Consider the following 24,898-nt stretch of genomic DNA (forward strand, 5'->3'; position numbering starts at 1 on the left):
CTTTCTTGAAAACTCGGTGCTCGCTACTTTCCTGTCGAGAATGCTGCGTCGCACTGATAACGCGCATGCCGTTCGTGACTGGGAAGTACCGGGCTCGCAGCGTTAAAGAAAGGAAAAGTGGGCAAGACAGATGACGATTATTGTTGTGGGACAAATATACACCCCAAAGGGTGCAACTGTTTTTAGAGTGTAGAGTGGATAATCGTCATCCATGTTGCCCGCGTTTCCTTTCTTTAACACTGCGAGCCCGGCACTTTCCAGTGAAGAACCGGCATGCGTGCTATCAGTGTGACGCAGCATTGCGAATAAAAAATGCGAATCTTAAAGGCTATGCTTTTGCTGGTTTAATGCGGGTGAAGCAATTTTGAGAGCCAGAAAGACATCATAGACGTTGGGTTTTGGGCACCGCTTATTACCTTTTGTTTATCACACGCTTTGTCTTTTATTGAGTAACAGTGAAAGTTTTAAGCGTCTCTTTAAAAAGTATCAGCTGTGTAATATTTATCTGCTTCCACGCAGTTGTTTCATGCGCATTTCCTTGTCGGCGTTGCAGTCGACAATCTCGAAAGCCGCGCACATGCAATCACGCTGGCGCCAGCTGCCTTTCTGACATCATGTATTGCGCATAGCTCATTTCTCCACGTCTTATACAGTTCTTATTTATTTCTTTGAACGCCATAATGGAGGCTGATGTCTGATGTGGGAATGTTGTGCCGGTGAGAGAACATTCCGTGGTTGCTTCGTATCGGATGCAATGACTCATCGCCTTAAGATCGTACCTAGTCAACGAAAGTCTACATAACAGAAGCATGTCGGAGAAACTGAAATCCGCGTTGCAAGAGGAGTATCCGCTCCACTGGCTGGCTTGGCATAACGACTATGAGGCTCTGAAAACACTTCTTGAAAAGAGTGCAGTAAGTATTCTTTTTACCATTTTTGACTCGTCGAACACTGAGATCGGGTCCAATATTAGCAGAGCAATCGAGTCACGAGATATGCGCGATTGCAATGAATGTTCACGCGGAGGGAGCTCCGCTGTGTGTCGACGTAGTCACTCTTGGTGATTTTCTTGGGCGTTGCAGTTTCGGAATTTTCCGTAAATAAATAAGCGACTGCGACGAAATAATTTCAACGGTAATTCCACTTCACGCGTTATCTTTCCTTGCCGTACGTAATATTGACGCCCCCCTGCGTTTACCACTGATGTTTATGTTGCTGACTAGTAAGAAACAGCTGTCAAATTACTTCCGAGATAAACAAGACTCGCTAGCTGTGGAGTACGTACGCGTCCTTCAGGGCAATTTTCTTAGTCGTATGGTTAATTGCAGTGGCTTGTATTGTGATTCATATTTTTGAAAACTGGTAGATTTGCCTGCTGGTCTCTGAAGAGGTAATCTTTATTGCTCTTGATAACATCGCATTTGACTGATCAAAGAGGTTACTGTTGTCACTATATATATGCCGACCTGGAGTTATTCAGTAGTCACGTACACTGAAAGTGCTGTTTCCCCAATGTTGAAAGTTGGGCGAATTGGTGATTAATTAGCTTACCGTGTTGGTGAAGCAGCGCACTTACCAGGGCAAGGCGGAGACACACACAGCGAGTGTCGTGTATTGTGTGCCTCCTCCTTGTCCTGGTTCTCTGCTTCACCAACACGGTATGATGCTGTTTCCCTTCGTGTAGCGTTATCCGAAATTCATTCCATGCTACCCTAGCGTAGTCAGGCACTCAGTCTTCCCTACCGCGCTTTTTCACGTCGCAAAGACATAGCGCGAGAGAGTTTTCTAGAACCAGCTGCTCTGAATGCACTCTTTAAACAACACACCGAAGAGCCAAACGAATTGGTAAGCGCTGTAGTCGAGCAAACTGTAGCCTTCCAAGAGAAAACTTACAGGGCTATTGTGTCAGAAAGCCGATATCATGGGTGAGAGAATGACAACGAGGTTGTTTTACTCCCGACTCCGGTGATTTACATTGCCGTGGATAAACAAGACGAGATAACATGTCTGTGAATGTCGCGTCGAAGTTGACAGTTGAAATACGTGGACCACTTTCCACAGGTGAAGGTAATCAATACCTTACAAGTTCATCATATGTGGTTGTAAATATGTGCTGTACATACATGCAACCAGCATACACAGATTATGAAACATGTCATCCACTGTCTAATTCTTGTCCTTGCCCTCTGCACAATCTCATTGCCTGCAATATTGGGGTACAAGCTTGGAGGTAACTTGGGCTTCCAATATGTGGAGTTGTGGAGACTGTTACCATTATTGAAACTAAAAAAAAAAAGAAATGCGTAGCTAAAATTTTGTTTCAAGCGTGAAGCAATGCCATGGTACGTTGTGATTAGTGGTGTAGTTGCTAGGAGAACCCTTCTAATGCACAATGTGGATGTGTTAGATGTTGGGAACTGACAGCTGCACATGAAAACTACTTGATGTTATTTTGTTTTCGCTGACACTTTTGTTTTTATTATTTCTTGTTTTGGCCTAACCATTGATTACCTTTAAGCTAAAACTTTTTGTAGCAGCATCAGTGGAGAAAAGGCCTAAAAATTGTACTTGATTTTCAGAATGATTGTGTCGTTGGAGCATACCGAACATGCAATTTTTCATTGGCATGGTGTGCTTGAACTAACTAGTGATACTTCGATTTTGTGAAAGGCAGATCAGCAGCCATGGTCTCCTCCCTCCACCATCAATTTGTTCAGAACATGGGGGCGAATCTAAATAGACCTATTTCTTCAAATCTTACCAATTAGGCATTTTGTTTGACTAATTTTCAATTATTTAGTTGGCAATTTTGGTGTGCCTTCATTGGGCAATAATTTAACAATGTAACCCATGAACTCATGTACCAGTGACAGTGCACTTAATGATAAATCAACTTGCCCATAAAAATACTGTGTGTTAAAGAACAGTGCTTGTAAGTAAATTTGCTGACACATAGCTGAGATATATCCTGTGGATCTGTTCTATAGTAGTAATAGTGGCACTAGCAGAATAATGCAAATCCTGCTTTTGTATTAAGGTGGTGCAAGATAAATAGGGATTTTTTAATAGCAATACTTTCAGTTTTTTTCTTTTTCTTTTTGATCCCACCAAGCTTCATTTTTTAGGCATATATTACTGTGTTGAGCGTCATTTCTCTTGTTTTCTTTCTTTATTGGTAAGATCTCTGATGCTTTGTATGCGCAACGGTCTTTTTTCTTCTTTTTTCTCCTTGCACTGTGCGCTATTTATTGTTAATTTCATTTATTGTATCGATGTAACCCTTTCTTTTTCTTTTTGGTTTTATACAAATTTACTGCTGTTTTCCACTTTCTTGAATGTACCCACTCCGCCCTGAGGGTAATGAAGTAAATGAATAAATAAATAAGTATTATAGAAAAATTACCTTTGAATATGGAATATTTCCAATTTCTAAATGAAGTGAAATACCGTGATTGCATAGTGTGTGTTTGACAAAAGAAAATACTTATTTGTTTTATTGGATAAATCTTATGTCACTAACAACTGTATTTCAAGTCAACTGAGTGCTTGTAAATGATAAACACAGGAAAGGTGATCATGTTTGGCACACCATGACAATGACCATAATGAAAAAAAAGAACCATTATGTCACCAGATGCACATAGTGGAGTGTAGAACTCCCTGAAGGAGCTAAGTGTAATTTTACAGCACTATACATCATTTTAAGGAAGCCAAGCAGGGTTTGATTGGCCAAATAATAAGTAGTCTTGCCTGAATCGAGACAGCAAATTTGTAGTGTGCCAGTGACAAGACAGGCATATTCAACGACTGGAAATTATTGTTCAGAAGTAATTTCATCCATGCATTTGCTCAGGAACAGGTTTGCCTGCTCAGCAACTGTGATTCTCCTGTGGCAGAATCACTCGGAAATATCTCCACTTACGAGTGATCCGCCTAGACTGTAACAGTTGTTGGCCCTCATAATATTTGAACGGAACAAATATTCGACAATTTTGAATAGTGAATTCTAGAATGGAATACGAATCAAATATTGAAGAATATTTTATTCATACAGTGAAAGCTCGTTAATTCGAACTTCAATAATTCGAATTTATAGATAACTTGAACTGTACAATTTGGTCCGGCCAAGCTCCACAGAAGTCTATGTATAAGAAAGCCCGGTAATTCGAACGCAAGAAGGTTCCGCCACTGATAATTCGAACTACGCACCACCGTGCCGGCGGCTTGGTGCCTGGCACACGGCCAGAGAAATGCGCCTACTGCCTACACACAAGGCTGCGTTGCCTCCGGAACGGAGAGAACTGTGAGAGAAGGCAAAATCGGGAAAAATCTAACCGGCGTGGGCTCGGCCAGAAGGTAGCGGCAGCTGCCTCCTCTCCATTCTACGTGACCTCCAAGACTTCTTGCCCGCCGCGAATCTCGGATGCTTTGCAAATCTTGTGTAGCTGCTAATGTGCGGCAGATGGCGCGGCAAGCACCAAAACACAGCAAATCAAGTGCGTCGCAGCTGCGCTTGCAATCAAGAACCGATGAATCGGGGCCTTCGCCACCTTCACACGTTCAGTGTCTTTGTTTCGGCTGTCTTCATTGGTTGTGCACGTCTGTTTTCAGCTTAGGAAGTATTGGTCGACGCGATTCGTTGTGATAGTGTTAAGCCTCGGCTAACATTCGTTTTGGTGGACATCAGTGGTGTGGCACAGTTGGGCCCAGAGTAGCGACTTGAAGATGGCTTGTGCCGCAGGCATATGCCATCGCTTTCTGACGCGCCAAATTTCTGACATGCCCTACTGCTTCCAAATTGCAGTGTACTGTTGTTCTCCTTCACTTTCGTTAGTTTGAACTTTCGTTAATTCAAGCTGAAGCGGTTTCCCTTTGCGGTTTGAATTAACGAGCTTTTACTGTATCTAAATATTCGCATGCGCCTAAACTTAAACACAATTGAAAAGTGTATATCAAATGTGCAGATGTTTTCTTGGTGGTTTTATTGAATTAAGTCTGCACATTATTTCACTGCTTCCACATTGCAATTTTGTATGTGGTATCTAGTTGTTGCAATCAAGCTTGTTTTTAATTTTTTTTATCTACCTTGTTAGTCACAGCAGAAATTAGGGAACCTATTAAATTATGATTATATTCTTGCTTACTGTAGTGTGCTTCTTGGTGTAAATGCTTAACTAATCCAAATCAGCCTTTGGACCGTAATGGAGTTCTGCATGAGTAATGATGGCTCATGAAATTCATATATAAGCACATGTCTGGCCTTTCAGAGGTGTTGAGTAAGTTTTATCAAGCGAGACCAAAGGAAATGGAAAGATATTTTTTTTGATGACCAGCCATGCATAGCCAAAGCAGATTGTGCCATAGCTGAGGACACGACAGTGGCGAATACTTTTTGTTGCAATTCTTGTCATTTAATGGGAAACCTAAAAGTAGCATAAATGGCAGTCCTTGTGGTTACACTGCCATTTTATCTATTGGAAATGAGGCTCTGCACATGGCATTTCCGATGAGACTGAACACACTAAAGGAACCGGCAAGGCTGCACCCATTCAGGTTGACACATTGGAAGCTTCAACTCAGCAATACAGGCTATTTTACTGAGAATCTCAGACGGTTAGTTTACCAAATCGAACTTAATACAGCGACAGAAAATGAGCACATAAAGGCATATTTTTGCACTAGAGCCATATTTTTGTTTTTCGTAACAAGGTCACAAAGTTCTTCCTGAAGCAGTTAATGGTGTGACAATAATCTTAGGCTTTCATTCCGCACATACGCACACTTCTGAGTGCAGTTAATATTTTTTTGTCTGTAAGCAAAAGAAAAAAAAAGAATTCAGGTCCCAATAGATTAATCTTGGTTTTACCCTCACCAATCTAAAATGTGTGCGGAGTCACCAAACATCTGTTTATGCTAACATTCCTGGACATGCACTGCTAGGTGGGCATGTTGCTAACACTTCCACCTTCTTCTTTTACATCATCATTTTAGGGTCCCTCTGTAGGAAAACTGAAGGCCAGCATGGCAAGTAACAGTTTGGTGGTACTATTCTTGCACACAATATTGGCTGCAACAAATCTTAGCTGCATTTGCTTAAGTAATCCCGTTCCTTAATGCCAGGTCTTCTTTCATGCCGTTGCAGGAGAACATCGAATGGCGTGACTGCCGAGGGAGGACAGCCCTCATGCTGGCTGTCACCTTGGGCCACCTCGAAGCATCAAAGATTCTTCTCAACCATGGGGCCAATGTCAACGTGGAGAACAACGATGGCTATACAGGTTCTGCTTAGTTTGCTTTGTGAATTTTCCGCTTAAAAGGCTGCTTACTGAGACTGGGCATTGCAAACAGACATGCCCATTGTGCAGATCAAGGGGCGACGATTGTGTCCACGAAGTGTTAAGCTGATGTATGCTGCAAAAACAGCTGAAAATTTAAATAAAAGCTTACAAAAACAAAAGCTGACACATGGCCGACTGAGACACGGCCGTGTGAATAGCACACCTTTCTTTTCAATTCTGCACCCTTGCCGCTAACCTTCAATCGTTGCCTGGCCAACTGCCTTACCCCCTTCTCCCCTTTCAAGGAACCCTACCTATGTATACTGTGCTGAGGAAAGCGTATGTCACCTTGAACAAGACAAGTCCACTTGTTGAAACGTTGGCTTCTGCTTTTACCCTGTTTGCGTATTGCTCGTCGTCTTGAATTTCCATCTCCCGCCTTCCCTGTGTTTTACCTGTGGCCCTTTGAGCATCACTGACGTACCGTTACGTTTTTGTGTTTCTGTCCCACCATGTTCTATTTGACATTACTTTTGTCAGACGTCAATGTGAGGACCACCCTAAGAGAACATTTGCCATTATCCGTATCATTTCTTCATCTCTGCACAACCAAAAATAGACCGTTCTGTTCGTTTTATCGTATCTGAGAAAAAATGCGATGCTGGGTGGGCATCACCTCCGGAAAAAACCCAACACTGAAAAGATTAAGATAATCTTCAAGTGCATATAGCTACCATTGAGCACTATGGTATCCTCTGTGCTGCCTTGCCTGTCCTCACTTCATATCATGTTTGTTTATCTGTTTCCCTCACAGTGGTCCACGAAGCAGTGAGCACAGGCGACCCTGAGCTTCTGGCAGAAGTGTTGACTCGGCGAGACCTCCAACGCTACAGCACATCCGTCGGGGGTATCCCTGATCTCTTGAAGCGGATTCGGGACGTGAGTGTTGGCTGCTCACAGCCCTTTCAGTGGTCCCTACTGCTGCTCGGGACTTACTGTGTGGTGTATCATGTGTGATACACACAGAGCAACTTCTAACCAGATAGAGTCAACACAAAGAAAATCAACACATAGTGACCCAAAAACTGTGTCATTTTTAGCAACAAAATTTATAGTGGCTGTAGCACTTCAAATAATTTTTTTTTTCTCTAAGAATATGTATACAGGGAGCTCTTCGCAAAATGCATAAAAAGTTTGTTAACAAACAGAATCAAGATTGGGACTAACAGATAGAATACCACAGTGTTAACAAACTGGTTAGTTTCATAATTCTTGCACTTGAAAGCTGCAGAGGGTGTGCTCTTTATCAGTCTATTCTGATATTTTGAATGAGAAAGACATTCCGCTTCTGTAAGGCAAGCATTAATTGCTGTATCATATATGATAGAGCATGCATTTAGGGGATAACCCCTAACTTTTGACCATGTTTTGTTTGGCGACAAAGTTTACAGACGATTCATTTGAAGGATCTGAACGCTGTCGAGGTAGTCCACGCTCTGCTCTCCACATTTGCGTGAATTGGTTTTCCGGTTGAAATTCAGGCCGATTACGGGACGGTATTTTCAGGTGCGTTAACAACAATACTCTTGGAGAGTTGTGGGGTGTGGCTTATACACATATCCGCATATCATCAACAGTCAAACAGTGTTGAGAAATTGCACTCGGTAGTTAAGAGAGCATTGCGCGTATTGTGCCAGTGGCACAAAAAGGACTAGGAGGGTCGTTATCCCCACCACTGTTTCCATCGAGGACAGTTCCATGGAAAGCTAGGTTGTTCACCCAGGCAGAGTACATGTACTGCAAAGCCCTGGGTTCTCCCTTCAAAATGTTGGGAGAAATGTAGGAAGGAATGGGCGACGGCCAGTCAGTTTGTGGATGAGAGCAGAGATTTGTTTTGTTATGAGAATACAAACTTGATAGCAAAATATTACATTTTGACACACTATATACTGTTTATTACCAATGTTATTGTGATGAATATGTCAGAAAATGAAAGTTCCGCGTATACATGCAAAATGCCTCAAGCGACCAGTGGCGCAGCAATTTTGCGTGCATTTGTGGGCTTCTTTCACGCTCAGAAAAACACTTTTATGTGGCATGTATGGAGCAACAGAAAGCTGTATCGGGAGTTTTTCATGTCGCTCTACAATTCTTTTGTTGACACTTTTCATCTAATCATAATATTTGAGAAGTTTATTAAGCAATTAAGACTGATTGTCTAATAAAGGGACAATGAAACATTCACCTGATCGTAGCATTTGCTACAAAGGAAACCCATTAGCTCAGATGGTAGAGTGGCTGCCCTGAAAAAGCGGTAGTTCCAGGTTCGAGTCCCGGACCAGGACAAATTTTTCTTCTACTGCGAGGCTTTTCTTTCGAGGAACCCGTATGGGTTTCCTTTGTAGCAATTGCTGCGATTGGTTGGATGTCTCATTTTCCCTTTATTAATCACTTCTCTCTTCCTTGCGGATTTCTGCAGAATGTATTATGTCAAACCTTTGCCTTTGCTTTGAGTTGCTGATAAGATCGACTTCGCCCTGCCATCTGCTAGCCACCTTGTTAGCTCAGATGGTAGAGCGGCTGCCCCAGAAAGGCTGTAGTCTCGGGTACAAGTTCTGGACCAGGATGAATTTTTCAACAGCGACGCTTTTTTTTCGAGGAACTTGTATGGGTTTCCTTTGTAGCAATTGCTGCGATTGGGTGGATGTCTCATGTTCTTTTTATTAATTACTTCTCTCCACCTTGTGGGTTTCTGCAGAATATAATATGTCAAGCTTTTGTCTTTGCTTCGAGTTGCTGATAAGATCAACTTCGCCCTGCCATCTGTTAGCCACCTGATTATCTCAGATGGTAGAGCGGCTGCCCCGGAAAGGCGGTATTTCTCTCAATTAGTTCCTGTAACTCTGCTGTCTGGAAACTCATCGCATAGGCAAATGGCATGTGGAAGCATTGATTCATTGGTATAGCTGTAGGTGTGCAGTTTGGTAGATTGTGTGATCTAAATGACATGTACGAGTCAAAGCTTCCAGGCGTAAAATAGACTAAAATTTGTCACAAAATGCCACACTTGGCATCATTTACATTATCGGGACATCCTGTTACAGTAAAACCAGGTAGGATGGGAGTGCCCATTAAAAAAAAAGTACTCAAACCAAACTTGGTTTGTAGAAACAAGTATCATATTAAATTACTCAGTGCACTCTGATGCTTGTCCATATTTTTTTCTAGATTTTAGAGGCCTTGGACATTCATCAAACGCTTAAAAAAAAATAGAGCAAGTAAAAAGAATGTGTCAGTTCTCCTTTAAAGGTTCTGAGGTGGAAAACATAAAATACTATTTTTGAAGTTCTTTGTTTTATTTTTAACAACAATGAAGATTAGCGTAGTTGACTTAAGGTTGGTGTAAAAGAGCATGTAGGCTATTGTGCTGAACCTGGAATGCTCCCCTTCCCCTTTTTTCTTCTTTCTCTTCAGACCCCGGACTTCTATGTGGAAATGAAATGGGAGTTTACAAGCTGGGGTAAGTCGAGCAAAGCATCCTACTAGAGTTACTGCGCTGAAAATGAAACCTTGAAATGAAACTTGTGGCTCCAGATTCAGCGAATCACAAAAGCAACAACAGGTTGAGCTGATTTTGGAGCTTTCTAATCTGCAGTAGGTACAACTAGCTGTTTAAGAAAGTTGCCGTAATTGCCGTAATGTGTCAGGGTCTCAATAGGCATTACCTTATATTTACTCCTGCTTCTGTACAATATCTTTGAAGTGCAAAATGTTTCACCCTCACCCACAAGAGTGGAGTCCTCAAGCTTCAAGCATACGTATAAGTTAAAACAACAACAACAACAAAAAAAAAAAACATTGTCATGTACAGTAGAACCTCTCTAATAGATTATATTTCTCGTAGTGTTGCTGAATCCTGACCACAGTGACAGTAGCAGCATGTTGAGCATGTGCAACATGCTTTCCTGTCGTCTTGGTTCTATTTATATGGCCCTCTATTCTACTATATTATGTGACCTACTTTAGACCTACCCTGGGACAAAGGCATCGGTGAAGGTGTACTTAGGTGTGTGAAGCTTTGACCACGACCCAAAGACTTTGAAAGATGGCTCAAGGACAATAGGTTTCATTAGTCACTGTTGCAGTATCTGCATGAAACGGGCCTCTGTGCTCACATGTAATTTTATCTCCACATTATGCTGCATGGTAACCGAGGGGAAACTAAAAAAAAAAAAAATTCAATAGTTTTGAGGACCACAAATGGCACAGTGGGCAAAGCGCTGCATGTATGTCTTTCACACCTTGCACTCGCTTGCACTCGTCATGTTAAATGTGATAGCATTTATCTGCATCGTAGGATGTCCTTGGTATGCTGGCTTGAAGCATGGTGCCCACGCAGCAACAGCGCAAAGACTGTGAGCAAAACTTGTCAACTAGCAGAGGATCCTGTGTAGACCATTTTAGTTTTGGTCAGTGGGCTCTGCCATCTGGGAAATTTTGGGCTGTTTATGCAAAAATGTTTCCGTTCCGGTGTGTGGAGGTTACCAAGGTAGTGCACACACACATAATCCAAAGTCGCTCTGTGCCATTCTTCAGCCTGTTGCGGATTGGCTTTGGCACATATTAGCGTTAGCACCATGTTGAATGACCTCCCAGCTTAGAGCATCTTTGTGAAATAACACTGAAAAACTGAAAAATGTGTTGCTGACACGTTTTAAGCACATGCGTGTGGCAGACAACAGCACAGCACATTCAGATAGGCTGTGCCATGCTACTTCTACTTACGGTAGTAGTCATCTTCGTTACAATAATGTATAGTCATGAAATTAATATTTTTCTTTAAAAAAAAAAGAAAATGCCACAATGATCCTTATTCAGGCCCCAGTTGAAAGTTTCATGAAATGTGTTGCCAATACAAAATGAAATGGTATGCAAAGAGGGGATATACATTACATTTGTTGGGCTGTCTGGGACGCTGTCCTCGTGTTGTGTTCAATGTAATTTTGCAGAGTTGATACGTTTCACGAATCCAGCAACCAGCAAGCCTGTGTCTAGCAGCCGTAGTTTGTGGGGTCTCAAACGTGCTTTTGGGACACAGGAATGACAACTTAGTAGTGCAAATGATCAAAAGAACATTTCTTGCGCCTTGTATGCACCGACTTAGCCAGCTCAATTACTATCACTAGAACATTCTGATGGGCGCTGACGAATTGAGCAAGTCCAGCTCGCTGTGACAGCACATAGAACGAATATGTTTGCCCCCATACTGGACACCAACGCCTAATCGGTACTGTCACAGGAACAGTGGCACATTGGAACGATTGTGTTCATCCATCTTGGTGTCCCACTCCAAAGCCTTTTGCAGAACGGTCCTGCGAAGCATGCCAGTGCGCGCACGAAACAACCCTGCTTACTGCAATCCAAAGAGCATGGAAGAAGAAAAAAAGATAGGAGGGAGTATACTGCAACGTGATTAAAGCCAAATGTGTTGGCCCAACACGTGATTGCACGTCAAAGCACAGAGTTGGTTTTAGTGTTCACGCTCTGCAGGCAGAGCCACAGTAGGGCAGCCGAACAAGCTTGCACCAAATAAAAACTACTGGCATAGCTACTGGAAACCGGACGCCTTGGCAAATCTCAATTCTTGCTCCGTGATCTCGACACAAGAGGTCACATGTTGGGCTTGTGGCTTCGCTGTGGCTTCATGGAGTGTTCGCCTGCCAAGGCTGGCTGCGTGGCCTAATGCTCCCTCTTATATTTTTCCTTCCTCCGTGCCAAAGAGTTGCAGGTTACTCCCTTCTGCACGTACTGTTAGCTGGCATTAGTAGCGCGGCACTCGCGCCATCTCTCATACTATTTTGCAACTACACCGACCGCCGGCGGTGCAAGTCACATGGAGAAGCCTGATAACAGGAAACACAAGAGGCATGCAGAGAAAATAACATCGGGGGACACGTGCCAGTCAAGTGTCCCCACAAGTTACACTTGAAAGTTGTGTATTTGCTGCTACACTACCATAAAATAAAATAGCAAGCATGCGCGCGTCACAATTCGGCATCACCCACTGCTTCTGAAGCAATATAAAATCAAATCTGCAAACATCAAGCACTCAATCCCATGTGTTGGGTAAGCTAAACATTTTACTAAGGTTGCAACAACGATGTTCCATCACCATCGGCACCCTATGATTCTAGTGCCCTTCAAGGACAGGTGTGCCAACATGTTGTTTTATTCAGATCCTTTAATTGCTTTAGCGTGGAAGAATAAGTGTGCATACTATTGTAAATGCATTAGTAAACATTGACAACTATGTGCTGATAGCACAAAACTGGCACTATTTTTATTTCTGCGGTTGGATCAAGGAAGTGCCCACCCAATCACATACTCTTCCTGAATTTTCACCCTTGAACCGAACAGGCACCCACCACAAAATTTTCACTTTCGCTCCAAGTTTTGAGTGGGCACTTGCTCAGCATTATACTGCAGCTCTAAAACATGAGTATCTTCATTCACAAGACATGTTTTACGCAAGAGAATTTCTCGATTGGCTGGCGTTTGGGTGCGTTTCACTCGTGATTGCAATTGGTATGACAATGAGTTGATCGAATCAGTGTTGGTCAATTACGGAAGGCACTTACGGAAGTGTAGTTTTTGGAATGTGTGCCCAGAAGTGTGGCCTTGTGGCCTGTGGCACTGAATAGATAGATCAATATGACGCTTGAAAAGTGTAAGAAGCTAATTGTGAAGTGAGCTTAAACGTACACAAACTGCACAATATTTTTTTCCTGCTTTGGCAGAAGCCATTGCTGGCATGAAAACGTGTCTGTAGGATCTTGCGGTTTACATGTGAAATGTGTTGTGCAGGTCAGCCAGTGCAGCCAGAAAACTTTTACAATAGTTTTGGCCACATCTGGTCATTGTTTCCAGCTGCTGTTTCTAGTTTTCTTCATTTCAATCACGGGACTGCTGTTTTGTTGTACAGTGTGACTGGAATAACGTCCCGCCAGCTATGCTCGCCAACACTCCGTTCTCTGTTAACAGCCTAATATCATGCCACTAAAAGCTTCTAATGAAAGACATATAAAACAGCAAATTGATACTCTATGGGCTATCCATCTAAATGCAGTGTTATAAAATCTGCCTTGGCACAATTCAAAGCCCTTACCACAAAGTGTGATAGAAATTCTCAGGGGCTTGAGCAATGCAATAGCATAAAAATTCTTTTGTGGCTATTTTTTTATGAAATAGGGGCTTGAGCAATGCAATAGCATAAAAATTCTTTTGTGGCTATTTTTTTATGCAATAGTATTCATGGCTGGACATGACATGACCACTGGCGCATGATGATAAAATTATGGACCAGTTAGAAAATATGGTGGACAAAAGAAAGCTAGCTGTGCATAGAAGTAGAGGTGCAGTTTGTTTGACAAGAGGCATGTTAATTTTCCTTTGCAGAGTGCTTCTAGTCTTTGCAGAATGTGATGATGTAATTTGACTGTACTGCCTATAGTGTTTGTATGGTTGCATTGTTTGCACTTTTGTTGTTTCCAGTACCACTTCTATCCAGGATGTGTCCAAGTGACACCTACAAGGTCTACAAGAGTGGTGAGCCTTGCACATTTTATTTGTTTACGTGTAAGGTCTTCTGACGCATTTATTACACACGTAATCTTAATGCTTGAAATGATAGAAACCACATTCCAAGCAATTGGGTGACAGCTCAGCAGCTGATTATCAAGAGAGCACTTCGATAACTGATTTCTTTCTACCATGAAAAGTGGTGTGGACTCGTAACACTTTTACCTTGGTGTTAAAACCCTAAAGAATGAAGTATTGTCTGCCATGGTTCACTCATCCTCTCCATTCTTATTGGCCCTTTGTTCATAAAGGCCAACTGCAATGAAATTTGGCTTTGGCTAAATTAATTATAGATGAGTGGCATATACAGTTGAAATCTAATAATTTGACCCTGACGCGACCGACGAAATTGATCAAATTATTGGGCGGATGTAATTAAACAAAATGTAGAAAAAGCACCAATACACTACCTGTTCATGTGGCAATATTTGCCAGATGACCTTGAACCACACGCGCGCCCGTTTTCTATGTGTACAAAGTGAAAAACTAACATAGAGATAACATTGAAGTTCCTAAACAAAGTAGAAGTCCAACATGCCTCTGATATTTATCAAGAAAAATGGGCAAGGGTGTAATATGTGTTCCATACTGGCAGCCGATTTCCTAAGGTCAGCTTCTCTGCAACACAGTTGTGTTATGCGGCAAAGCATATGAACTTTGTGAACTCATTTTCTGGTCAATTCTCTTTCTTTTTTAAAAAAAAGCCACACATTATAATCAGGTAAACGCCGTAATCAGTCATTGTGAGCTGCCATTATTGCTTGAAAATCTTTTAAGGGCAGGCCGAAAATAGGCATTTTCAATGGGAGTGTGTCCCCTAAGCTCTGCCAAGACAGACGCTGTCAGTAAAAGAGCCGCTATTGGGTCACCATAGGAGTCAGGCACGTGCATGCAGAGTGGTCAAGTGTGAATTATCTGGCAAAGGGCAATTTTAGGACTGAAATAAAGAAACTTAGGGCCCATAAGTGTCAGCCAGGACTTTCGGTCAGGATCTAATTAAATGAAAAACCAAGTTAACAGAAGTTGAAAAAACTGAAGTCAACTGTCTATTGTCTTTTGGCAAAGCTGCAGGGCTGGTAATTGTCTAAATTTCTTATTGACAGCCTTCAAATAGCACCTAAGCAAACAATACTGGCACCTCGTGTTTAGTATTACAGCACAAGTCCCAGATTACGGCCCCTGAAATTTCCAGCGCACTGTTGTCGCCAAATCTTGGAGGTCATGCCTAATTGCTGTGGTTCGAAGGGTTCAGGGTTCCTCGTAATTTTTAGCAAGCTGTAATGGCAGAGGTTTTTGTTGTTGTTCAGCATCAAAGACATTTTTGCTAGTTCTTTATGAGCATCCCTTTTTATTTCAACTGTAAAATTTTGTGGGGGAGGCTGCTCTATGTATATCTGCATCACCTGAAATTTGGCTTTTTATGCAGTCTCAAGTTTTGTTGCAGTTGGCCTTTAAAGGTGCCCCATAGCACCTAAGAAAGGTGTAGAATGTGTCTGGTATTAAAGGCATCAGCTCACAAATCTTCTTCAAGAAAAAGTTTAATTATTATTCCCTGTATGAGTGGAGTTACAACTAATCAGAAGCTGTCCTTGCCACACTTTTGCACCTTTCTGCCTCCTTTGTGTTGTTTCTGTTGTGACAGAATCAATCATTTTTATGAGCGAAGACAGCCCAGCCATATTGAGTAAAAGCAAGGCCACATGACATTATGAGAATAGTACTGGAAAAATTGGAGGTCATTGCATAGAGATTGGACAGGTTGTCTTACTACCTTCGAAAAGTTTCAAATGGCACCTTTTGCTGGCACCATAATGAAGTTTGTAAGGTGCACCAAGTTAAGTGCAGTGGCACTTGTGCATCCAAGCTCGTCAGCATTGATCAAGGCAGGGCATTCTACAGTGCACTGTACTAACAATGCTGTTTTTTTTTTGTTTTGTTATCCCTTCCAGGAGCTAATGTACGGATAGACACTACTCTGCTTGGATTTGACCAGTCCAGCTGGCAGCGTGGGCGCAGGAGCTACATATTCAAGGGACAAGGTCAGTCTTTTATCTACTCCGAACATGCCAAGGTTTCGTGAGGTCCCGAGAGAGTAGGGAGCGACTGAGAGGGTAAAGTCAAATTGACAGAAGCTGAACAAAGATCTGAATTTTGTGATACCTAATAGGATAATCTTTTTTAATAAAAAAAAATATTAATTGATGTAGTTTTTTCAAAGACACAGTTTGGCTATGGGGCATGCCATAATTGGAAGAGAAATTCAGACTGATTTTGACCAGCTGGGGATCTTTAATGCATGCATAAGTTGCGGGGCTCTTACATTGTTGCATTTCACTCCCATCCTGATGTGGCTGCCATAGGTTACAACTGAACTTATTATCTTCAGCTTAACAGTGTGTTAATTTTTTTATGTGCATTAGCATTAGGAGTGTCAGTGGAAAAAAGTGTATGTGTGTGAAGTGTAGGAAGCCGGCCATCTAGTAGAGGTTATATATATAGTGCAGCTGACGTTGGTTCGAAGCAGTCTACCACAGTCAGTTGCTTACCACTCCTCGAAGAGGCAAGACGTGTACTGAGAGAGGTCCTGCACAACACTTTGCAATGTAGTGAATGCAGTTTAAATTATGGATACGGGACCTCAAAGAGGTGCGACATAATGCTGATGCATTTTCTTCACATTTACCACTAATTTGCCACTGAATTTTTTTATCTTTGCTCAGAGGATCTTGCCCTGATGATGGAAGTGGACCACGATGGCTGCCAGGTGCATGTAGATCAGATGCAGGTGTTGCCACCCGAATATGTGGATCTGTCAGGGAGCTTGCGGCCCTCACAGGAGGCCATCTCTGCGCGCCTCACCTCTCCTGTGGTGGCCACGTACATAGACACCGACAAGATCAGCTTTGAAAGGTGAGAAGGACAGTGCTGCTTATTGAGGGGGAGTTGCTCCTCGAAACAACCTTTTTTTTTATTTCTTGTATTAGAGGTTTCAAAATTCAGTCATGTATAGAGTTTTCTATGCAAATTTCAAATATGGCAAGACATACTTCTTGTGTAGCTGTTATAGTTTGAGTTATGTGATGCACAGTGACAAAATATAGTCGTCTTTATGGGCACATTTTACTGTAATAAATTTTCACAAGAAGCATCGTGGTGTAGCTTGTTTAGCTCTTTGTAGATCGCAAAGTGCCGATATCTAGCCAAACAGTGTGTACAATTGCTGAAACTATGCAAAAAAAATGAGAACAATTTAACAAAATTTTCTTCTCAATTCTCTAAAATATAACCATGTACTTTTGCAACTTACTGCTTAAGATATTGCAATTTCAAGTAGATAATAACACTGTACATATCTTTAAGGGTGTGTATGCCAAATTTCGTTAGTATAAGACAATTGTAAGTGTATAAGGTTAATTTCATGTGATTGTGAAAAAAAATTACTTGAAATGTCCTAACTTTTTTTTATATAGTTCCAGTAATTGTACACGCTGTTTGAATAGATATTGGCACTTTGCGGTCTACAAAGAGCTAAGTAAGCTACAGCACAAAGTGTTTTGCGAAAATTTATTACACAATAAAGTGCCCACAAAATCAATCTATTTTGACATTGTGTAGGACTTAACTCAAGAACTATAGCAGCTATGCAGAAACTAATGACATATTTGAAATCTGCTTGAAATGCTCTATAAGTGGGTGTATTTTCAAATCTCTAGTACAAACCTTAAAGAAATGTTTTTTTCGAGCAGCGTATCCCCTTAAGAATGGACTACACCTGCTTTACCTAATTTGCTTGCAGGATTCGTTTTGTCACAGGACTCTTTTGGGGCTGAGGCATTCTCACTGGTTAACGATTATTTATTTATAGTAAGAGCTCGATAATTCACAACTCGTCAATTCGATGTTTTAGATAATTCAGGGTAGCCGCCGCGGTCCGTCCAACATTGTATTAAAAGCAATGTGTAACGCATACTGCTTATTCACACTAAAATTTGCACTGCCACTGATAATTTGAACTCCTCGCCATCGTGGATGGGGAAAGTGCCTAGTGCACGGGAGCACGTCGGCGACGCTAGCGTCAGTGTGTGCGCCGCGTGCTTTTGCTCTTTCCATCTGTGGCCCTTTGTTTAGGCCTGACTAGACAGAGACGCATTTGCGCCTGGCCAGGCATGGCCAACACCTCCGTTTTTCTACGAGGTGTTCTGCCGAGAAGCGGCACCAGGTGGTGTCTGAAACATGGTGGCCGTGACGTTTATCGGCGGTCGCAGTACCAAAAAGCACAGCCTTTGAGACTCGTGGCTATTACTCAGAGGAAAGCATCGCTGGGATATATGCTTGGGCGCCACCTATATGTATAGTGGAACTCAGCAGCATGCAGCTGGTGAAGCTACGAAAGTACAACGGAGACCAACGTCGCAGCAGGTTGTCGTGCATTTCGTGAGTGCAGCTCTTGTTCCAGTGGCGAGTGTTGGCAGCGCAAAGGCATGTTTATAGTCCAACGTTTTCGGCGCATGTCGCTTGCGTTCCGCGAGTGAGGAAGGCGGGACGGAAGTGTGGCCTTTCCTGTCGCGTGAGGCTCGAGGGTGTAGCGAGGGAGGGACATTCTTCACCGGCAGCTGCTGCTTCATCACTACAGCGTTTTTGAGCGATTTTCTGAGGTCATCGAGCAAGATGTGTTCATGTTTACTTGTGTGCACATGATACCGTGCTTGTTAATTTAGTTAGTAAGCGAATTTTCACAGCTGATAAAACTACTATCCTTACTTTGTATAGCTATCTACCAACTTGCTATCGTAAGCATTGCTTTGCCTTTTGGAAGAAATTGCAACATTGTTTTTCTCCATGCCATGCATTTTGGGTTTGCACAGTCAGTGCGACGAACGTGCAGATGGAGCAAGAGCCATCTTGATGTCGGGCATGTCGGACCGCGTTGGTCATGTCCAGTTACGTTGGCTGCGGCAGTTTTTCGAACTATAGATGTTCTTCACGCCAACATGACTTAGCATGTGCACACGCGCGCTCACGCTATGCCAGACCATATACGTGCCTTAATCAAGCGATTTTTTTCTCTGACTTTCATTAGTTTGAATTTTGTATAATTCGAATTTTCATAGCATCCCCGCAAAATTTGAATTAACGAGCTTTTACTGTAGTAGCCCTTGCAGGAGGTCCAATAGTCCACAGGTCTCTAGGTATCCTTAGGAATAATCACTTGATTTCTTGCTGCAAAAGCGTCAAATCGCTCATTGAGTGAAAAAGCTGGCATCTGTAGCAGCGGAATGGCACCTAAATTCCCATTGGCTGCGATGCCATGTCACAAGTGTGCCTTGACAGAGCAGAGCGGGTGAAAGGAAGCACCTTCTGCCGCCGTATTTCGGGAGGGGAGAGGGCATCGCCATGAGACCACTTCACCCTCGCTCTCGTTCCCAGAAGTCTGTCTTATCCATGCATTCCTTGTCCGTGCAAGCTCTCGCTTGCATTTTAACTGCACCTCGGTAAGGCCAAACCAAAACGTGACAAGTGCCTCAACGAACTCATTTGCCCACAAGTTCATAACTTGAAGGACCGCTCAGCAGCGTTCAGTTGGAAATTAATGCTTTTGTATTGACAACTCATAAGAAGAGCTTAGATGTCCTTGGCCTTTTTAGTGATTATAGATTTAGTAGTCAATAGGCCACAGGTCTCTAGATATCCATGGAATGTGTCTATCTAATCAAACAGCAAAGGCAGCATAATACATATACTGTTGTTGTCTAAGAAAAGCTGGTGTAATAATTATCGTCATTGTATTTAACACTGCTGTATCAAGGTACTAACTACCCTTGACCTATGGTAACTTAACCTGTAGCAGCATCATGTCAAGGAAGATGAGAACGGCGGCTGGCTAGGGACAAGCCATTGCCTAGGAAGCAAAGCAGGCAAGTGGCTCAAATCATGAGTGGCCGGCACGAGGTGGCTAGTACATTTATCTGACCGTCAGCTAGGGCCTTCTGCTTAGTAAAAATATACTCCTGTATATTGTGGCTCATCGTCGTCACTGATTTTGCACGCCACAAGATTGGTGACCATGGACAGCGGACATGGCTGATAACCGCAACGCTTCCAAGGATCAGCATGGAACCACCGTCATGGATGACAGTGATTCAACAACCCCTGCACCACAGCGCGACGTGACTGTTCTTTCACTGAGGTTGCCCCAGTACTGGCGAGTGGACTCACAACTCTGGATAGCTCAAGTAAAGAGCCAGTTCACTATCGCTCGACTCACGTCCCAGACTCAAAAATTAAACCATCTCGTATCCTTGCTGCCGCCCATAATTGTCACTGACCTTCGTGTCTCGATCCTTCAACACCTCCCGATAGACCCTTTCGACATCCTCACAAGTAAACTTGTCAAACGCACAACACTGTCGGCTACAGCAGTTTCTCCGAACTGAAGTGCTCGAGTATCACAAACCTTCACAGCTCCTGCATTATTTTCAACATCCCCTTGGAGACAAGGCGACCACCTTCCATCAAGATTTGCTTCGAGAATTGTTCCTACAACATTTGCCCACCTCCGTCTGCATGGTTCTGCTGACCGCTAGTAGTTTGCCCGTGTCCCAGCTAGCCCAACTTGCAGACTCCGTCATGGACGCTTCAAGTCTCACGGTTTCACTCGCAGAACATTCAGATGCATCCACTTTGCCACCCTCGCCCTTCCTGCAAAGCTTGCGTGATGAATTCCGCGAGGAGATCTGCAAACTTTCGGACCAGATTGCCACTCTATCTACTCGACGCCAGCGCTCTTCATAGCGCAGCCGCTCGCCGTCCTCATCACGGCAAGGCGAATGCTGGTATCATCATACCTTCGGTAACGCAGCACAAAAGTGCACAGCAACCTGTCGTTTTCATAGAAAATCCCCGCAGCACTACTAGAAGTGGCGAGCGGTGCTTGTGCCAAAGTCAGCTGCTTATTCTTCATGACTAACAGAACCACAGGCCTGCATTTCTTTGTGGATACTGGTGTGGAGGTCAGTGCCATCCCATCCTGAGCTGCGATTCGCAAGCGCCGGCAAGTCCAATCAAGACTACAAGCTGCTTGTTAGGCCCCCATTGCCACCCATGGAGAACAAGCACTGTCCCTCAACCTCAGCCTCCACAGGACATTCTGATGGATTTTTTTAATTGCTGATGTTGCCTACTCCATCTTTGGTACAGATTTCCTGTGCCACTACAACCTCTTAGTTGACATGCACTGCAAACACCTCGTTGTTGCTTTGACATGCCTTTCTGTGCTTGGTATAGCCTTGAGAGTGCCACTTCTGTCAACACCTCATTGCCGAAGGCAGTTTAGATAAAACTTCTTGAGCAATTTCCATCCTTTCTTCAACCAGCCAACTTCCCTTTGCCGGTCAAACATGACGCCACCCACCATATCATTACAACCGTCCTGCACATTCATGCTCAAACTCGTCGTTTACCGCCTGATTGCAGCAAGATCACACGCAGCGAATTTGAACCCATGCTCGAACTCGGGATCGAGCGCCCTTCCTCAAGCTCTTGCGCAATTCCACTGCATATGGTGCCCAAGGCGTCTCCTGGAGACTGGTGGCCTTATGGAGATTACCGTATGCTCAACAGTGCTGCTGTGCCAGACCGTTACCCACTTCTGCACATCGCAGATTTCTCTTCACCACTGCATGGAGCAACAATATTTTCCAAGGCGACCTAGTGAAGGCTTACCATCAAATTCATGTGGAACCAGCGGATATTCCCAAAATGGCAATCATCACGCCATTTGGACTATTTGAGTACGTGCACATGCCTTCTGGCCTTTTCAACACTGCACAAACTTTCATTCACACAGTGATACAATAATGTTTGCAATACTGCACAACAATTCATTGACATAGTGACAAGAGGATTGCCTTTCTGTTTCTCGTACATTGACCACTTGCTTGTCTTTAGTCGTGACGCAGAACAACACATTCAACATCTGGGCCAATTATTTCAACGCCTTACCGAATACAGCCTTATCATCAATAGGGCGAAGTGCGAATTCGGTGTGCTCGAGTTGGACTTTGTGGGGGTTCCACTCTGCGTGTGGCTAAGGCTGAAGGCGAGCTCCGGATCTAGCCCCACGCAGTCGCTTTGTGTTACTCCCCAACCCGTAGCGCGGGAATCGCGGCTACGTCAGGTTCGAACGAATAAGGCAACCAGCGGCGTCAACTGTAAGAACGTTTATTGCTACCGGCAATAAAGAACACTGGCAGAGGGACGTCCTCTCTGCAATAGTAATAAATAGGCTGGCCTCGTTGCCCGGGATAGTCAGGCAACGTGGTCACTCACGGGTTGCGGCAGGTACTCCAGTCCGGCAGGTTAGGGGTCCGGCCTCCGAGAGAGAGGGTCTCCCCCGGTCGCGCTGTTTTGTACCTTTTTACCTAGGCGGGGGGAATGTCCTCCTCGCCCGTCAGCTACCTGTTCGCGAGTCGGGGAGGAAGGGCGTGCGCACGTCGCGAGAGCGAGGGAGAATCGGGAGAGGGCATAGTGCGCCTCTCCCCCGTCTATGCCGGCTCTCGACGCGACGGCGCGGGAGAGGATGGGCGCAGGTGCTCCCCACAACTTATTGGTCACCGTGTCGAAAAGGATGACATCCGTTCCTTGCCATTAAAAGCCCAGGACATACAAGATGTCCCTCAGCCATCTTCCATCTGCAAACTGCATGAGTTTCTTGGCCTCGTGAATTTCTACAACCGCTTCATCCCTAACTGTGCCGCTTTTCTGCAACCATTAATGGACATGCTCCAGGGCAACAAATCCAAACTAGCTGAGTTCACCTGGTCCCCAGAAGCACTAACCGCTTTTGATACCATCAAGACCAAGCTATTTCAGGCAACCCTTCTCGTCCATCCGAAACCAAGCGCCCCACTTTGCCTCATGACTGATGCACCTGATGCTGTAATGTAAGCGGTGCTTCGACAGTTCAAGGATAATGTCTGGCTATCCCTTGCCTTCTTTTCTCATAAGCTCTCATTCACAGAGACCCGCTACATCACATTTGGAAGAGAACTCCCCGGAATGTACATGGATGTACGTCACTTCAGACACTTCCTGGAGGGCCAAGAGTTCCAAATTAAGACACATCACAAATCTTTGACCTTCGCCGCCTGGTCGAATTCTACCAAATTTTCACCACGGGAAACACGCCATCTCGCCTTCGTCCCGGAATTCATGACGAAGATACCGCATGTGCACGGAAAGGACAGTGCCGCAGCGGATGCACTCTTGCACTGTGCCTCTTCCATCACCACAGACAACAACCTGGTTAGCATCGATTTCTCTGCACTTGCTGCCCAGCAACAAGACGACACAGAGGTAATTCTGGTTCATGGAAAACCTGGCACCTTATGTCTGCACGATGTCCACTTTCCACCTTGTGCCATCCCTATTTTTTGTGATGTCTCCACATGCACGTGTCTCCAGTCGTCCCACTCAATTTCCAGTGCACCTTTTTTGATGCCGTTCATAAACAATCCGACCCTGGAATCTGGGCCACGCAACATCTGGTGACACAACATTTCACCTGGCCAAGGACGTCCGTGCCTGGGCACATGGTTGTCTGGTATGGTATGGTATGGTAATTGAAGGTTCACCAACACACAAGGGCACGTTTTGGTTTGTTTACTCCACCATCTGAATTATCCGACAAGATACACATTGACATTTTGGGGCCATGGCCGCCATCAAACATGCATAGATCGCTTTATCTGATGGCCAGAAGCTTTCCCTCTACCCGACATCCGTACTGAAACTATCGCAGACGTGTTCGTCGCGAGGTGGGTTTCGTGATGCAGCATACCATCTACTATTACAAATGATAGAGCATGCCAGTTTGAATCAAATAACCTGCTGGCCCTCCTAGGCACTTCTCGCGTATGCACCACGGCATATCACCCCATAGCCAGTGGTCTTGTTGAACATTTTCATTGCTCTATCAAGACTTTGCTCGGAGCGCAGCCTGACGCCACTCACTGATCCACATCACTACCACTGGTTATGCTGAGTCTTCGGGCTACACTGAAGCAGGATCTGCACTGTATGCCTGTCGAGATGGTTTTTGGAGCACCACTACGCCTTCCAGGGGAGTTGTTCCACCATACCATTTCATCGCTGTGCCCTGACCCCACCGACTATGTCAACAGGCTGCAAGCTTCATTCCGAACACCTCGTGCTCCTGAACCATGCTGCCAGCACCGTACTTCATTGCACATTCCCAAAGAGCTGGCGACGGCCTCTTATGTTTTCGTCCGCTGTAACTCTGTGTGCAAACCCCTGCAACGCCCTTATGATGGTCCCTACCGTGTCATTCATTGTGCCGACAAACATTTTACCGTGGACTTAAACGGCCAACAGGACAATACCTCTATCAATCGCCTCATACCTGCCTTGGTTGAGGACCCACTCCTTCAGCCACTGGATAAACCAATTTGCCCTGAGCCAGTTGGTGCTCGCCAGTCATCAAACACACAACTACCAAAACTTGGCCCAAGCGCCTCAAAATATCATTCCAGGTACCTGCATGGCTGCGTCACTAGAAGGGGGGCCTCCTGTAGCACCATCGACGTTGAGGAAGGTGAGGAGAACAATGGCTAGCTAGGGACAGGCCTGGGCGCGTGGCTCGGATCACCAGCGGCCAGCAGGAGGTGGCCGGGAGATTTATCCGCCAAGGAATGACAGTCAGCTACGGCCTTCTGCTGAGCAAAAATATACTCCTGTATATTGTGGCTCATCGTCGTCACTGATTTTGCATGCCACAAACCCATCCTACACAAGCATATTTTCTATGGTGGTAAAACTTGGTATGAGTGACTGAACAACTTTAAATGACATGTGGGCTGTAGAGAAGAAGATAGCAGTATGGATTTGTTTGGTTTTGTTAAGCCGAGTTATGCCGGTCTTCTTTGTTCAATTAGTTTTTTTTTAATTATTACTGCTAGAAGATA

General features: G+C 44.0%; 1 protein-coding gene across 3 annotated transcripts in view; it reads left to right on the forward strand.

Moving 5' to 3' along the window:
- Positions 1 to 595: 595 nt before the first annotated feature.
- Positions 596 to 24,898, forward strand: part of LOC135918897 (ankyrin repeat domain-containing protein 13D) — an 88,676-nt gene continuing 64,373 nt past the window's right edge. The window contains exons 1-8 of one of the 3 annotated variants that reach the window (XR_010569821.1): positions 596 to 914; positions 5,992 to 6,024; positions 6,143 to 6,278; positions 7,093 to 7,217; positions 9,753 to 9,798; positions 13,830 to 13,883; positions 15,866 to 15,955; positions 16,637 to 16,826. Coding sequence is in view for 2 of the 3 variants with exons in the window: in XM_065452582.2 (XP_065308654.1) it covers positions 810 to 914; positions 5,992 to 6,024; positions 6,143 to 6,278; positions 7,093 to 7,217; positions 9,753 to 9,798; positions 13,830 to 13,883; positions 15,866 to 15,955; positions 16,637 to 16,826 (779 nt within the window). In the remaining variant the exon portion in view is untranslated. The remainder of the gene's footprint in view (positions 915 to 5,991; positions 6,025 to 6,142; positions 6,279 to 7,092; positions 7,218 to 9,752; positions 9,799 to 13,829; positions 13,884 to 15,865; positions 15,956 to 16,636; positions 16,827 to 24,898) is intronic. The other 2 variants (XM_065452582.2, XM_065452583.2) reach the window with 2 other exon arrangements.

This window comes from Dermacentor albipictus, chromosome 2, assembly GCF_038994185.2.
Source record: "Dermacentor albipictus isolate Rhodes 1998 colony chromosome 2, USDA_Dalb.pri_finalv2, whole genome shotgun sequence".
In the NCBI taxonomy this organism is placed as follows: Eukaryota; Metazoa; Arthropoda; class Arachnida; order Ixodida; family Ixodidae; genus Dermacentor; species Dermacentor albipictus.